The 14,985-nt window shown below is 42.2% G+C and overlaps 2 protein-coding genes across 4 annotated transcripts in view; one reads left to right on the forward strand and one right to left on the reverse strand.

Moving 5' to 3' along the window:
• Window positions 1-14,985, reverse strand: part of LOC134483626 (carboxylesterase 1C-like) — a 117,562-nt gene that overhangs the window by 46,063 nt on the left and 56,514 nt on the right.
• The window catches only part of Ces1dl1 (carboxylesterase 1D like 1), a 32,081-nt gene that overhangs the window by 15,773 nt on the left and 1,323 nt on the right, over window positions 1-14,985 (forward strand). For all 3 annotated transcript variants that reach the window (XM_087594044.1, XM_087594043.1, NM_001013889.1), the window contains 6 exon segments: window positions 979-1,017; window positions 4,580-4,720; window positions 6,125-6,205; window positions 7,131-7,278; window positions 11,973-12,104; window positions 13,226-13,298. In XM_087594044.1, coding sequence (XP_087450170.1) covers window positions 979-1,017; window positions 4,580-4,720; window positions 6,125-6,205; window positions 7,131-7,278; window positions 11,973-12,104; window positions 13,226-13,298 — 614 coding nt within the window.

A 14,985-nucleotide genomic window follows, 5' to 3' on the forward strand; every position in this document is an offset into this window, starting at 1 on the left:
CAATCAATCTCAGGTTCATTGTTAGATGAAGAGAGTATGCATAAAGTTCCTGAAGGTAAGAGTCCTGGGTTGACAAGTGCATAGCTAAAAGTGATGTGTATCCATAACCCAAGTAAGCTATTCCCTATGCTTGCCTGCCTCAGCATTGTAACCATAGAAGCCTTAGCAAACACAGCAAGGAAAGGGGTGGGCTGGAATGCGTGCCATCAAGTTTGTGGGTACCAGGATTTTCTGACGCAATATGAAAGCACTCATTTCAATGATTCTAGAACAGAAGAAAAAGAACAGGTTATAACAGAACCTTCAGGTAACTAAGATATTCTGAATAGACAATTCAAGACACGGCTAGATCCAGATGTTATAAACGTATCACTGAGAATCCTCCTGCCTCTGTCAGCTCACTACTCTTTGTTGTCTTCTATCCAAATAACCATGTCTCTTAGGGAAGTAAGAGACAAGTAGCACTCTAATCTTATATTTCATTTGTTTAGGATGGACACCATCATATATCCATTCTTGATTAGTTCTCTACATTCAGGGACATGGTCACTCTAAGTCACATATAAATATCCAAACTCTTGAATGGAGAAATGAGGAAGAGGGAAGCATCCTGTTCTTCTGGTCCATCCCACATCCACCCCCATCTCCCCTTGACATTACCCAGTCCCTGATATCACTTTCATATTATTCCACTCTTCTCTTGAGGAAAATTGGGGTATTGTTACCAGAAAAAAGCATAAGGGGACAGAATGTAGAGAAACATAGACACAGGCAGTGGACATCCTCTCCAGAGCTCATCAATGCTGACTCTGGATTCTATGGCCTTTCCCCTCACCCTCTTCTAGCCTGGGATCATTGCCACATGACATAAGCAGGGAAGAGCTGGGGGATGGGTACCCTAGTACAGAGGCACAGTTCAAATGATCACCGTTTGTACATGAAAGACTTTTAACCCATTATCTGTCTTTATCTTCTTAGAATCTTTTTAAACTGGACCTATTTGGAAACCCAAAAGAGGTAAGACCTGCTGCCCCAACTTGTATTACAAACATTGAGTCTTAACAGTGTTTTAGCTCCCATTTACTATGAATGCAAAATCCCCACTGTGGTATAATAATCATTTCTCGTGTGCCCTTGAGAGGGGAGGTTGCCTGAACTAGTAACAGAGAGCTCCTGGCCAGTTCCTGGTGTGTCTTATGGGCTCACCTCTCACTTCTCATTTACATTTTCTACACACATAATGGCCTGTGGAAGGATGCTGTAATGGAACAAATGCTGAGGGAGGATCTGAACAGCCTTCACTAAGGCACAGAGTTCTGACAGGACGCAGGGGTGGTGAATGATATAAGGAGCATGTGGAAGCCAAAGAAGCCAACCTTCTCCTACCCATGAAATGCTGGCAGTGTGCAACAACTCCTCCCTTCAACCTCTCAGCAGTGGTTTCCACCTAGTGACTTTAGCTGTGCAGCCCTATGGTTGCATCTAGCTTTCCCCCTATAAACCCTGTGAGAATGAAGTGAGAGTTAGCCAACCATCAACATTTGGCAAGAGATGATTTAGCAGCTGGGGTATAGCAGTGACACAGATGGTACTACGCTTCCATTCCAAGAGCTGAAAGAACACAACAGCGGATCAAACAAAACATGTGGTGTATCTGATGGTAGTCAGACAGACAGAAGATAAATTGGGAGATAGGAACAGAGTTGATCCAGTAGTTTGACATGCCCAGAAAACAGGAGATGGCTTGATTAGGAAGAAAGCCAGATGTTGGGAAAGTTGGGGGTAAAAGTACAGGCAGAGGAGGAGACAGCTGCAAAAGCCTGCTGCAGGAAGCCAGTGTTTCAGGAAGGGAGAGGGAGAGTAAAGCTTGGGCGTCAGGCTTAAGATGTGAGGAAAATAAGGTAGCATTTGAAAGATTTGTATTTTGACTCAGCAAGAGATAGGTTCAGTGAGCTTCAAAATGTGATGGTGGATATTTATGCTAACTTGGTTTCATTCATTTTGATGAGACATGGTCCTACTATGAAGTCTAGGCTGTCATTTGAGTTGTGATTCTCCTGTCTTCCCCTCTTCAATTTCCAGCGATTAGACTCATAGGACATCATATCTAGCTATGAAGTCCACTTGGACTTCAGTATAGAAATTCACTGTATAATCCAGGGGCAGGACAGGTTCACAAGATCAGGTAGGAAGATTTTACACTGCAGTTGAGTGGTGTGATGTGATTGGAATCAGGATTTTTTTTAAGGAGTTTCTGAGATGACTTGCTCAGTGACATAATGAAGAGGAAGAAGGACACCACTGGCCTCTAAGTCTAGCACTTGACCTCACAGAGTAGTTTTGGGTATTCATGTGTAGGATTAGCAATTACTATGTGCCTCGTGGTTGCTAATATCAGTCTTCCAGGCATTTGCTGCTCCACGTGTTTCTTGGCTGTGTGGCTCCTGAGATTTACTATATTATGCCTCTGTGTTCATCATTCATGTCTGCTCTTCATGAGGTTACCAAACCTGACTGTGTCAACACACATAGAACACGTCATTTTCCTTCTGATGACAAAGACTTGATTTTGCTTGGAGATTCAAAAGAGCTAAGGAAGGACCTTCACTTTCTGAATTACAGATGTTGAGTAAAGGAAAAAAACACATGGAACTAGTGCTTGAACACATCTCTGAATACCAGAAATGGCTCATATATTGGATAGAAAGGGGGTGCAGCCCTCAGGCTCTCTCTATAATCCTGCTGCAGGGCAGACCTCAAAACCCAGGCCTTCTGACTGTCTTGGGTGAGCTTAGCACATTGACTCTGCTCGCTTAACGTGTACCCTTTCCCCTGTGTGGAAATGCCTGCCTTTCCCCTTATTTGGGTAGAGTTCTTCCTCAAATTCTTCTCAGATGGTGAAACAACAGGCTCCTTATGGCCCCAGTATACTTTTTCTTCAGATGAGTGGCCCTCCAAGGAGATCCTCTGCACTGCCCAACTTTTCTAAGGCAGTAGCAATTATGCTCTGGACATATTCTATTTTGTCAGTCTGTTGGATTATGGCTTGATGCTTGTATTGGTTTTTGTTTGTTTTGTTTTGTTTTGTTTTACAAACAGTGAATGAAGTCTCAGTTTAGACACCTTGAGAAGAGAGCTCACTACATCTAACACCTAGCATTGCTTCCCAAAGCACCCAGGATAAAAATACTCAGTCTGCCTTCAGTAATTATCGATTCTGTATTTGTGAAGTCACTTTTGAAAATGTCACTTGCAACCCCAATTCAACACTTATGACACAGTCTTTTGCACCGTATGTACTGGGTAGCAATAAGCCCAAATCATGTCATGCCCAGGCTCCTGTCAGTAGTCAAAAAGGAAATACTGTGTCTTCCTGATTTCTTTCTTGTGTTCAGAAATAACCTCTATATGCTCTATGCAATGCTGTATCTTTTTTTTTAAGGATTTATTTATTTCATGTATGTGAGTACACTGTCGCTGTCTTCAGACACACCAGAAGAGGGCATTGGATCCCATTACAGATGGTTGTGAGCCACCATGTGGTTGCTGGGAATTGAACTCAGGACCTCTGGAAGAGCAGTCAGTGTTCTTAACCGCTGAGCCATCTCTCCAGCCCGCAGTGCTGTATCTTGACAACTATTTACTGTTTCAAGTAATTTCTCTGTTGAAGAGGTTCTCAAGAATAATGATAAAGAGCTTCCATGCCCCCAACATGGGTGGTTGTGAGGCACATGACAGAAGAAACACATGTAAGGAGTGAGCTTTCGTGATGCTTTGGGCCTTGAATTCAGTGTTGATGAGGCAACATCACAGTGCATCCAAAAGAGAACACAGAGACTTTGCATCTGTGAAAGCTGTCAGGAAGCAGAGGGAAGGGTGTTATTCTGAGGAGTGATCATGTGATAAAGATTGGAAAGGAGAGGAAAGAGAAAAAAAATGAAAATAAAAGACAAAGAAAGACAAAAGCAGGATTGTAAAACAGAAACCGAAGAAATGTATACTCGCTTAGACTGTGGTCAGAAACATCCTTTCCCAAACACTTCTTTGTTATAAATGAATTTGATGTTTAACTAATAATTTGTAAGAGATATGTGTTCTATAAGGTGTCATTAAATACAAACTAACTCAGTAAGAAGGACGTTGGAAGTTGTGTGGCCAGAGGCTCCCAGGAACTCTTAATCCCCTTGGAGATATAGCTCAGCATTTACTAATTCAGTGTTTTCAGTAAGTGTACAGACTTCTCTACAATAATCCAATTAACGCAAACTAACATATCAACCCAAATTAACATATACGTGGATATTTTTAATGCAACATATAGTCTGAGCTTTGAGACACACTTTTTTATGGTATATATTTTTCTTGGAATGCAAACCAGCCTCCTGACTTCCCTACCACCATCATCTTGGCAGTACTGACTCCTTAGAGAATCCTAGACTTTGTCCATTTTAAGATACTGAGTTTCATGGCCGTAGTCACAGGGTTCTTTGTGCTGGCAAAGCTCTCAGACATCCAGAGAGGGCACAGATGTAACAGACGGCAGAATACTACATAGAGGTTAAATTTCTGTCTTCCTCAGAGCTATCCCTTCCTACCTACTGTGATTGATGGAGTGGTGCTGTCAAAGACACCAGAAGAGATCCTGGCTGAGAAGAGTTTCAACACGGTCCCCTACATAGTGGGCATCAACAAGCAAGAGTTTGGCTGGATCATTCCAATGGTGAGGATGCACAGACCTCTTAGATACACTCCACAGAGGCGCAACCATCATCCTCCCTGCTCTGATCCAGGCTTATGCACCCAGATGACTACCATTCAGAGAGGCTTAAAACTTTTTCAAGTAAATTTGTTTTGAGAGTTCTTTTTTTTTTTTTTTGGTTCTTTTTTTTTTTTTTTTTTTTCGGAGCTGGGGACCGAACCCAGGGCCTTGCGCTTCCTAGGTAAGCGCTCTACCACTGAGCTAAATCCCCAACCCCGTTTTGAGAGTTCTTGATGAAGCGCTTTGAAGTGCTAATTTATATCTGGGCCAGAGAAGGGATTAATAATTGGAAACTTTCTAAAGTAGCCACTCCAGTGACTCAGGGCCCTGGCTGCACCACCAAGCTTTCTAGTGGAAATGATGAGCCTTCACAAGAAACCATTTTAGGGTCCTGGTATCAGTCTGGCGTGTGGCTTCCATGTTAGAAGGAAACTAGAGCAGATCTCTGAGTGTAAATGTAGACTGGGCCAGCACATTCCCAGAGTTGTGCAGGAGTGTCCTCTCCCTTTCTCCCTAGAAGCTGTTGGCTAACAGCCTGACAGGAGAAAGTGGGCAGAGGTGGATAGCAGGGATCATAGGGTCAGGAGTATCAATGGAATGGCCTCTGCATTGAGATGAGTCTACTTTATTGTTTCAGGGATAGGGTACATATGGGCTTTTTTAGGGGTATGAGAGGAAAGGGCTAATTGGCCATGACATCAAGGAAACAGAAAGGACTGATTGATACAGCATCTAATTATCATGCAGGCTAGGAGCCAGAGTGGGACATGTATGCTGAGTTATGCTGCCTTGCAGAGAGCTCTGAATAGGGTCTCTTTTCAGCCAAGTCAGTCACCGGTGTCCAGGGACACTGTCCAGACAAAGACAGACAGAGGCAGGGAGTCCCTTATTTCACACTGACCTCAGAAAGCCACTCAGTCATGGGGAGATAGGGGACTGATACCTTAATAGTAAGGTTCCCCAACAGAGAAAGACCACAGAGGGCATCATAGGAACATAGAGACACAGACATAATGTTTGGTTTTACTTCCTCTTGCAGTTGAGTCTGTGACCGGTGGGGCATGGCCTATGTCTTCTGTCTCTGAGCCCTTAGCTTCTATATGACCCTGGCCTGAATGTTCCCCCACTGCCTTGAGGAACATTGTAGCTTTCAATGTGATCAATACCTTTATTATGTGTCCTCTCTGTGTTACTTATATTCCTTTTTATATGGACATTGGTTTTGTTGACTTTTTTCTCAACATTTTAAACTCCCATGTCTGTCAAGACCCCCAACTCCACCTCAGTCCACTTTGGTTTCCTTGGTTGGCCTTTGGCTCTTTTTACTTCTCCATGATTCACAACGCTTAATCATTTGATTAACAGCTTATGGGCTATCCACTCTCCGAAGGCAAACTGGACCAGAAAACAGCCAATTCCCTCTTGTGGAAGTCCTACCCAACACTGGTAAGACTCTAGGGAACTGTGGGAATTGATTGAGAAGGAAAGAAGGTTGGTGATGTTCTCCAATTACAGACCAGTTTGATGGTGGAAAACCTATGTTTAAGCTCCTACTCTTTTCATTTACCTGCTTTACCATCCAGCTGTGTTGAACCCACACTTGTGACTCCTCTGTTAATATTCAATTGAGTTCAGGATACGTTTTAGAGGAAAAGATTCATTTTTATAGTTAGCCAAACCAAGACCATGGAGACTATCACAAACAAACATTTAGGCATGGGAGGCATAAGTCTTACTTATGGAGATGTTTGGATGCAAATTAGATAGATAGAGACCAGATTTCTTACAGTTATTTTTTACTTTTGGTTTTATGGCATATGGGCTACTGTGATCTATAGGTTAATAGATATTCTAGGCTTTGTAAATTTAAAGAGAAATTACTAACTAGCAAATCATATGACCCATGTCTTTCTTCGTTTCATTTTTCAAGAAAGGTTAATTCTGAACTTTGTTGTGTGGATATAAATTATGGATTTTCCCCAGTAAACATGACTAAATAGCAATAAACTACTTTTCTACCAGGGGTGAGATTTTAAAAAAAAAGCAATCCATGTTCTTCTGTAGGGACAGTTGAAAAGAATGTCCACTAACAAACAATTTTTTAATATATGAGGTCTCTTCAGGCATGTGGGTCTCTTCCACCAAAGCCAGTGTCACATAGTGCACAGAGTAGGTACCTAAACTCAAACAGCAATTCATTAACACCAATGTCAAGAGAAGGTGAAGCTAAAAAGCTAAAGGGTTTATTCCAGACTTCCATGAGCAACACCTGGAGGATGTGGTAACCACTGAGGTAGTTTAGTGAATCCTTAACTGACTGCAGGAGCCCCATTCTCACCCAGTGAGATGGTCACTTTCTGATCCACTTCAGAAAATCTCTGAGAAAATGATTCCAATGGCTTCTGAGAAGTATTTAGGAGGGACAGATGACCCTGCCGAAAGGAAAGACCTGTTCAAGGACTTGGTTGCAGATGTGATATTTGGTGTCCCATCAGTGATGGTGTCTCGAAGTCACAGAGGTGAGTTTCAGGCGTCAGATGGGAGATGACTACAAGTCGAACTCCTAGGTCTCTGACACGCCTACCCTTTGGCATCAGTAGATATGAAAGCTATTGAGATCAGGCCTCAAAAGTTGTTTCCAGATGGTCAACAATGCTGTTTTACCTTCTCTGTTAGTAAAGATCTATGAAGAAAAGGCCCAGATACAGTTTAATTTAGCAGATATTCCCAGAGAACACCATTGGGAGGTAAGAAGCTAACGTAGAGAAAATGCGGACCTCAATCTGGAGAGCTGCCCAGCGTGTGTTCATCTTAGCTGCAACTGAAGAGCTCTGGAGAACAAGGAGAAGGAGCACGTTAGGCTCCTTTTCCTGAAAGGAAAGGCAGATGTGTATTGACCCAGCAGGAGCCATAGCTCACAGGTGCCATGATTGCTTCTTTATATCAAAGGACAAGGAGTTGCTTCTCTCCTTCCACATTTCCTGGGTTCTGAAGGTTGAACTCAATTCCCATTGTGTGCTTCAAGCATCATTACCTGCTGAGCTGTCTTGATCTTCCCTTTCTCATTTTTACTGTAGGCATTTGGAGCTAAAGAGCTTTTCCCTTAGGACTGTCTTTACTTTATCTAATAGGCTTTGGTATGCTGTGGTCTCATTCTATTCAGTATGAGGGGTAATTTCCAACTCCTCCTTGACTTTTCAACGATCCGTTCATCATTGAATTTTATGATGCTTAATCATTATGAGTCATAGCATTCTATATACTTTTTCTTGCTGATTCCTAACTTTATTCCAATACACAAAGTTTTTCAATTTTCTTATGTATGTGAATTCTTGACTTGTGTCCTAAACTATGAACCACTTTAGAAGAATTCCATGAGAGTGTTTTTCCTGAAGTGTTTGAGTGAGTTGCCTCTAAGCATCTAATTCTGATTTCATTTGGCTTTAATGCATCTCTGTTTCATTTTCTTTTTTCCAGATGACTTGCCCATCAGTGAGGATAGGGTATTAATTAATGTTACCTATTGTGCTAAGATTAATATATAGCTTATACCTAACAGAAATTGTTTTAGGAATTGGGTGTACTTGTTTTGGGCACAATGTTTACAATTGAAATGTCCTCTTGGTAGATTGTTCAACGTGATCAGTATGGTGTGATTTTCTTTGTTTCTTCTGACTCCTTTTGGTTCAAAGTCTATTTTGTCTAATATCAGAATAGCTGGACCTTTTGCTTTCCAGGTTTCAGTTGCTTAAAACATGATAGGAGGTGTGTTTTCCTGGAGGCAGCAAAAAGATGGACTCTGTCTTCTTAGACCAGCTGCTAGTGACGTCTTTTTGTTTGGATAATAAAGAGCGTTGGTGTTATTTTCAAAGGTCGATGCCTCCCGTTTCTGTTTCTGTGGTTGTGTTTTGCTTCCTGTTTGCCGACTGCACTTCTATTTTGCTCCCGTGGTCCCTTTGATGTGTTCATCCTTCTCTTCCGTCTGAAGCATTCCTTAATGTACCCCTTTACGAGGTATCTTAGTGCTCATTAATTCCATTAGCCTGCTCCTGTAAGGGAAGGTTCCGGGTTTTCCTTTAACTATACCGGAAAGTTGGTTGAGTTTGCAGCTGTGGTCCTTCAGAACCAGACATCCATCTTTCTTATCTTTCCTGGATTGAACAGATTCTGTTAAGTAATCAGCTCTAAACCCAAGTGGCCTTCCTTTATGCATTCTCTCTTACATCATCCAATATCATTTTTTCTGCTTTTTTCACCACTTCAGTTATAACATGGCATGGAGAGTTCTTTACTTACCCCTATTCAGTAGATCCTTGTCTTCTATTTGGTGGGACTCTTGTATGCTGACAGGCATCTTTCTTTAGATTTTGGGGTATTTTCTTCCATGTTTTTATTGAAAATATTTTCTGTGCTTCATGTGTGGAAGTCTCCTTATGTGCTCATTTATTTACACATCTGATGTCTTGGAGCCCCAAAGGTCTTGAGGTCTCCTTCTCTCATGTTTCAGGTCAATTTATGGGATTTTTAAAAATGTATCATTAAATTTAACTGAGGTGAGGGGACCCTCTAGAATGTACAAGAGACCTGGGAGATAAGAGACACTTAGGACTCAAAAGGAAGGACCTTAGATGAAATGCCTAACAGTGGGGAGACAGAACTTGCAGAGTCCATCTCCAGTAGAAAGACAGGACATCATTTCCTGTCTTCATCCCTTTCTTCTCTCCAACTCCTCTTTCCCGACACTGAATCCTCTAGACAGTCAGAATAATGCTCTTGTGGGTGCTTGTACATATATGGCATTCAGTTACGTTCTGTAAAGTCAGGAGGTTGGGATTCCTTAGCCCTAAATACTGGCTAGTGTTACAGGTTCTGACCTAGGGGTTGAGACACTTGTCACTGAAGACTCGTCAGCAATCTGGCATGCTCTTCTTCTCTAGCTCCTGCCCCCTTTCATGTCATCCCAGCCCTTGCCCTCGTTAATTCTGAAAATCTTCCTCCCACCCTGACTGTTCTCAGGCTGGTGAGCTGTGCCCACGTTTGCAGTTCAGCTGTCTCTGCCACTGCTGTTCTCTTCTGTCTACAGTTCTCCCTGTCTTGTTGTCTAGGGTGTGTCCTTCCTTCATGTGACAAGCTCGGCCAGCAGACTGAATAGGCACAGATTGGAGAGCTCTTCAGTTGCACCTAATGTTTCCAGACAAGGAGGCTTCCTTGGGAAGAATATGCCAGCTGACTAGAGTCTACTGGGCACTATGTCTCCCTTTGGGAAACCTATTAGTTGTTATGCTTATCTAATGGCTCTGATGTTGTGTCTGTATTTACCATTGTTGTGTGCTGTGTCTGTTTGCCATTGGTGTGTTGTGAGTGATTGACAGCCATTGATGCTCTGAATCTATCTCAGTTCATAGGGTTTTTTTTTTTTTTAGTTTTTTGGTTTTTGTTGTTGTCATTGTTGTTTTTGTTGTTGTTGGTGGTGGTGGTGGTGCTATTGCTTTTATGGAAGTTCTCATTCTGTAACCTAAACTTTTCTAAAACTTACATTTTAGAACTGACCTCAGATCTACAGCAATCCTCCTGCCTCAACCTAAGTACTGGGATTACAAGTGTGAGCTACCAGGTCCAGATTCTTGCATTGTTTGAACTCAGCTTTCTGTCTGATATGACTGCAGCTACCACTTCTCTCTATTTTTTCTTTATATACAATAGCTATTTTCATTCATTTATTTCTAATCTATGTACCTCTTTAGAGATAAGGGGTTTTGTGAGAGCCTATACTTGTGCTGTTTAAACATGCTTTCCGACTGTCTCTTGTACTTCAGAAGATGACATTTGATTGCAAGGGTTTACAAGCACTGTCTTGGAGTTGTTATTTGGTTGTTCTGTGGACATCTCCCTCCTTTCTTGGTGTCTTCCTACGGGGCTTTCTGCTGTTATGTAAGGGCATGTTTTGTATCTTTTTTGTATTTATGTTGTATTTCTACTTAATGGTTTTGCTTCCTGTCTACCCTTAGGGGTTTTTTTGTACCTCTTCCATCAGACTATATTAAGCTAGTAATAGTGTAGCATTGATTCTGGGTAAGAACCCTATATTTTTGCCCCTGAAAACACACACACACACACACACACACACACACACACACACACACACACATATCATTTGGGTGGCCATTTATTGTAAGTACATTAGTTAATGGGCTATCCAGCTATAATCACTAGCGGGAATTTTCTGATGGCCCCTCAAAATGTGAAGGATAAAACTTTGTATTGTTACTAGAATCCTAGGGTGCCCTGTCTGTGGCTATCTTTACCAATATGGCTTGATATCTCACGTTATTTATTGCTATCTTGGAACTTTAGTTTAAAAGACCTGCTTTAGCCATTCCTGTGGGGCAGGTCCAGAGACAATGAGATCCACAGCCTCTGGCTAGGAGAACTACTATGTCTCCCTCTCTTCTGAGGGGCCCTTGTCCTAAGCACAGTGCTTGAAATTGAGAGTTACTTTCCTCCAGCACATTGCTGATATCACCCTGCTCTCCCTGCCCATGAGATTTCCTCTGAGACACTGGATGTAGGTTTGGTTGGTCCTTCCTTGAATGTGAAGCTCTTCTCTCAGTTGCTCCTGGGGTTTTATTTTCTCCTTGGTGGTTAATATTGTGAGTGCTTTGTACCCTGGCTACAATCAACTGGAGGTTGCTATGCCTCCTGACCTAATGCTGGGAACCTAGCCCAGGCTTGGCTACAATCTCTTGAAATAAACCTTCTGTCTCCTTCCATCTTCTTCTCTTCTGCAAGTCCTCTTGTTCTGTGAGGAAGAGAACGCTGGAGCATCTTGAACCAGGGACATGATCTCTGGTGGTGAGAGTGGAGACAGAGAAGAGAAGGAGGAAGTCAAGAGACAAGTTCTCTTTCCCTTGATGCCTCTTTCTTTGATGCCACCTTTCATCTTAAGGCTTAATACTTCCTGAGCAAGGAAGAAGCGAGGTATGAAACACAAAATCCAAGCTTTGCAATTCCTTGAAAGAATGCTTGTTCAATTTATGCACATATTTGTGTTTTTAACTGCTTTTATTCCAAATGGACCAGTTAGATGTGCAGTCCTGATCAAGTCTCTGGGCTTCCCTGAAACACTGTGCACATAAACAGGGATCTTAGTGCAAGGTTTGGGATCTTGGCACCATGCACAGGTGAGCTCTGCAATGAATCCATGGCTCCACAGATGCTGGAGCCCCCACCTTCATGTATGAATTTGAGTATCGCCCAAGCTTTGTATCAGCCATGAGGCCCAAGACAGTGATCGGAGACCATGGTGATGAAATCTTCTCAGTATTTGGATCTCCATTTTTAAAAGGTAATGTCTCTCTTTGCTGCCTGTGGTCTTGGAATTTAGAGGCCTGAATTTGGGTCCTAGCTTGACAACCTTGTACAAGTTTCTCCTTTTCTCCCCAGTTTAGCTTTCTAGACCCTCTTTAACTGGGTTGACAGTCCTGAGCCTTCACACACATGAAGGAAGCTTCTGTTCATGTGTCCTCAGCCATAGTTACTCTCAGAATCATGGTCTATAACATCAGTAAGAGAGATCATAGGCCAACCACACGTTCCAGTTTGGGAGAAGGGTGCCACTGATGGACTTTCCTTCCCTAAGAGCAGGCTGGGATATAAGTGAGAAAACATTTCATTTCTAACTCTGAACAAGGTCTATCATGTTTTACCCATCTGTCTGTCTGTCTGCCTATAGAGTTGGGTCATATATTTGCCATCTTGTGTAATGTGATAATTTTTTAAAAAGATTTATTTATTTATTTTATGTAAATGAACACACTGTCACTGACACCAGAAAAGGGCTTTGGATCCAATTATAGATGGCTGTGAGGCACCATGTGGTTGCCAGGAATTGAACTCATGACCTCTGGAAGAACAGCCAGTCCTCTTAACCCCTGAGCCATCTCTCCAGCACCAATGTGTAATGTAATACTTAAGGGAGGTTTTCCCAGCTGTCTTCAATGCATTGCTTCTTGTAGTTACGTATAACTAGCAATCTAACTCATGTTTCCAAAGCTATCAGCCTCTCTGGACCTCTCCCTATTTGGTGATATCTTAGGAACTTTGGAGAGAGAAATTAAGAAAAGACCCAAGAGTCAGCAACCCTATGAAGACTGAGGAAACTCACAGTTGTGAGGTTTGAGTCAGGCATGTGTGCATGGGTGACAAAGGAAGTCAATCCATGTGAAGCTATTCTTAACTTGAATTTAGACTATCAGCCAACATTTTCTTAAAAGGTAGGTTCTAATATAGTAAGATGTGGAAAAGTTAAGACTTTGAACTTCTAACAAGCTCCCAAGATGATGGCAATGATCAGAATCACTCCTACTATGTGACTGCTAAACAAACAAACAAACAAACAAACAAACAAACAAACAAACAAGAAGCCCATTTGGTAAGTAGCTGAAGCTTACTCTTTCTTCCCCACAGATGGCGCCTCAGAAGAGGAGACCAATCTCAGCAAAATGGTGATGAAATACTGGGCCAACTTTGCTCGGAATGGGTGAGTCTTATGCCAGAGAAGGGACATATCTGGGGGATGGGTTATGGTCAGACTTGTTGGAGAGGAGTGTCTTGTAATGTTTGAGTGGCCGTCCGACTGTCCTGTGACATAGCACTCCAACAATGAAGTAATCAGATTGGGAACTCTGACAGAGCTTTTGAGATAGTTTAGCTTAAAAGAAGGGATGGGGGCTAGAGAGATGGCTCAACGGTTAAGAGCACCTGACTACTCTTCCAGAGGTCCTGAGTTCAATTCCCAGCAACCACATGGTGGCTCACAACCATCTGTAAAGAGCTCCGATGCCCACTGAAGACAGCTACAGTGTACTAAATGAATAAATATTTTTAAAAAAAGAAGGGATGGCTCACAGACTCAGAGGGTTCGATTCTTGGTTATTTGACCTACTTGCTCAAGTTGTTTGTCAGTGTGGAGCATGGTGGGGTAATGTGGTGGATGGATCTCTTTGTCTCTCCAGCTCACTGGCAGTCAGACAGTAGAGACAGAAGAAAAGATGAGGGTCCCAAGACACTCATCAGGGTTATGTCCCTTAGAATCAGCTTCTTCCAACTTTTAGAGTTCCCACCATGTCCCAGGAGTACTTTCAGCTGAGGATCAAATTCAATAGGGCTGATAGTAATTCCTCATGTCTAAAAGGCTTAGGAAGTCCTTACCCCAAAGTCTTTGGCTCCCAAAGTCTCGCTAGGGTAGGTTGTGCTCATGGCGTGAACATACCCTAGGTAGAAGGTTCAAGTCCTGGCACTTGTAACTTATTAGTCTCTCTATACAGAGTCACATCAACTTTCCTCTCACAGATTTACACATCATAATTTTTAATGCTGCTGGCAGGGAGTTCAAACCTTCCACACACTTGCTGGCCTCCACCTCTTTCCTTTGCAATCTATGCAGAAGCTTTGATGACTTCACTGCACTTGCACTCTGCATGCCTGCAAAACCACACCCATCTGGACAACACCAAGGTTGACCTACAGCATCAGGTGTCACCAGATACTGTGGGTCATCATCTGCAATAATCTCTGAGTGTTTGAACATGAAGGGAAAAAATATCAGAGAATTAATTCTCCAGGCAACCCTGGGGCAGGAACCTACAGTGTAACTTTCTCAAAGAAGAACCTCTGGAAGAAGTTTATGTCTTCACATTATATGTCTATGATGGCTGTGGTATAGAAATAGAGAAACAGTTGCAAATATAAATGACAAAAAAAGTCAGGGGCAAAGGTGGGTGAAGAATAAGAACAAAGGGAAACGAAACTTTTAGGCTAGTTTCAAGCCTGTGAACTTTGTTCTTCCCAACTCCTGAGAAGTCCTGGGAGGAGCTTTCATTTTGATTTGGTGCCTGAAACTCTGGCTTCTTAATGAAGCAGACTCCTTAACAATAGTGCTCTCCTTCCACACAGCCTTAGTCATAGTTCTTGGCTACAGTGGTACGGGTTGTGAGAGGGTTGGTTTTTGTGGGTTTATTTGGGTTTTTTTTTATTGTTGTTTGGCAAGATTGTGTTTTTCTAATCTTCATGTTGTTGTTTTTGCTTATAAATCTCATTGCAAATATAATCAAGAACAACAACAACAAAAGAAAATAAACCTACCTAGATGCTAGAGTATCTTTGAATGTCCTCCCCCAGTGAATACTCTATCATTCTTAAACTCAGTAACCCATACAATATCAGAA

The sequence above is a fragment of the Rattus norvegicus genome, chromosome 19 (genome assembly GCF_021556685.1).
Source record: "Rattus norvegicus strain SHRSP/BbbUtx chromosome 19, alternate assembly SHRSP_T2T, whole genome shotgun sequence".
Taxonomy (NCBI): Eukaryota; Metazoa; Chordata; class Mammalia; order Rodentia; family Muridae; genus Rattus; species Rattus norvegicus.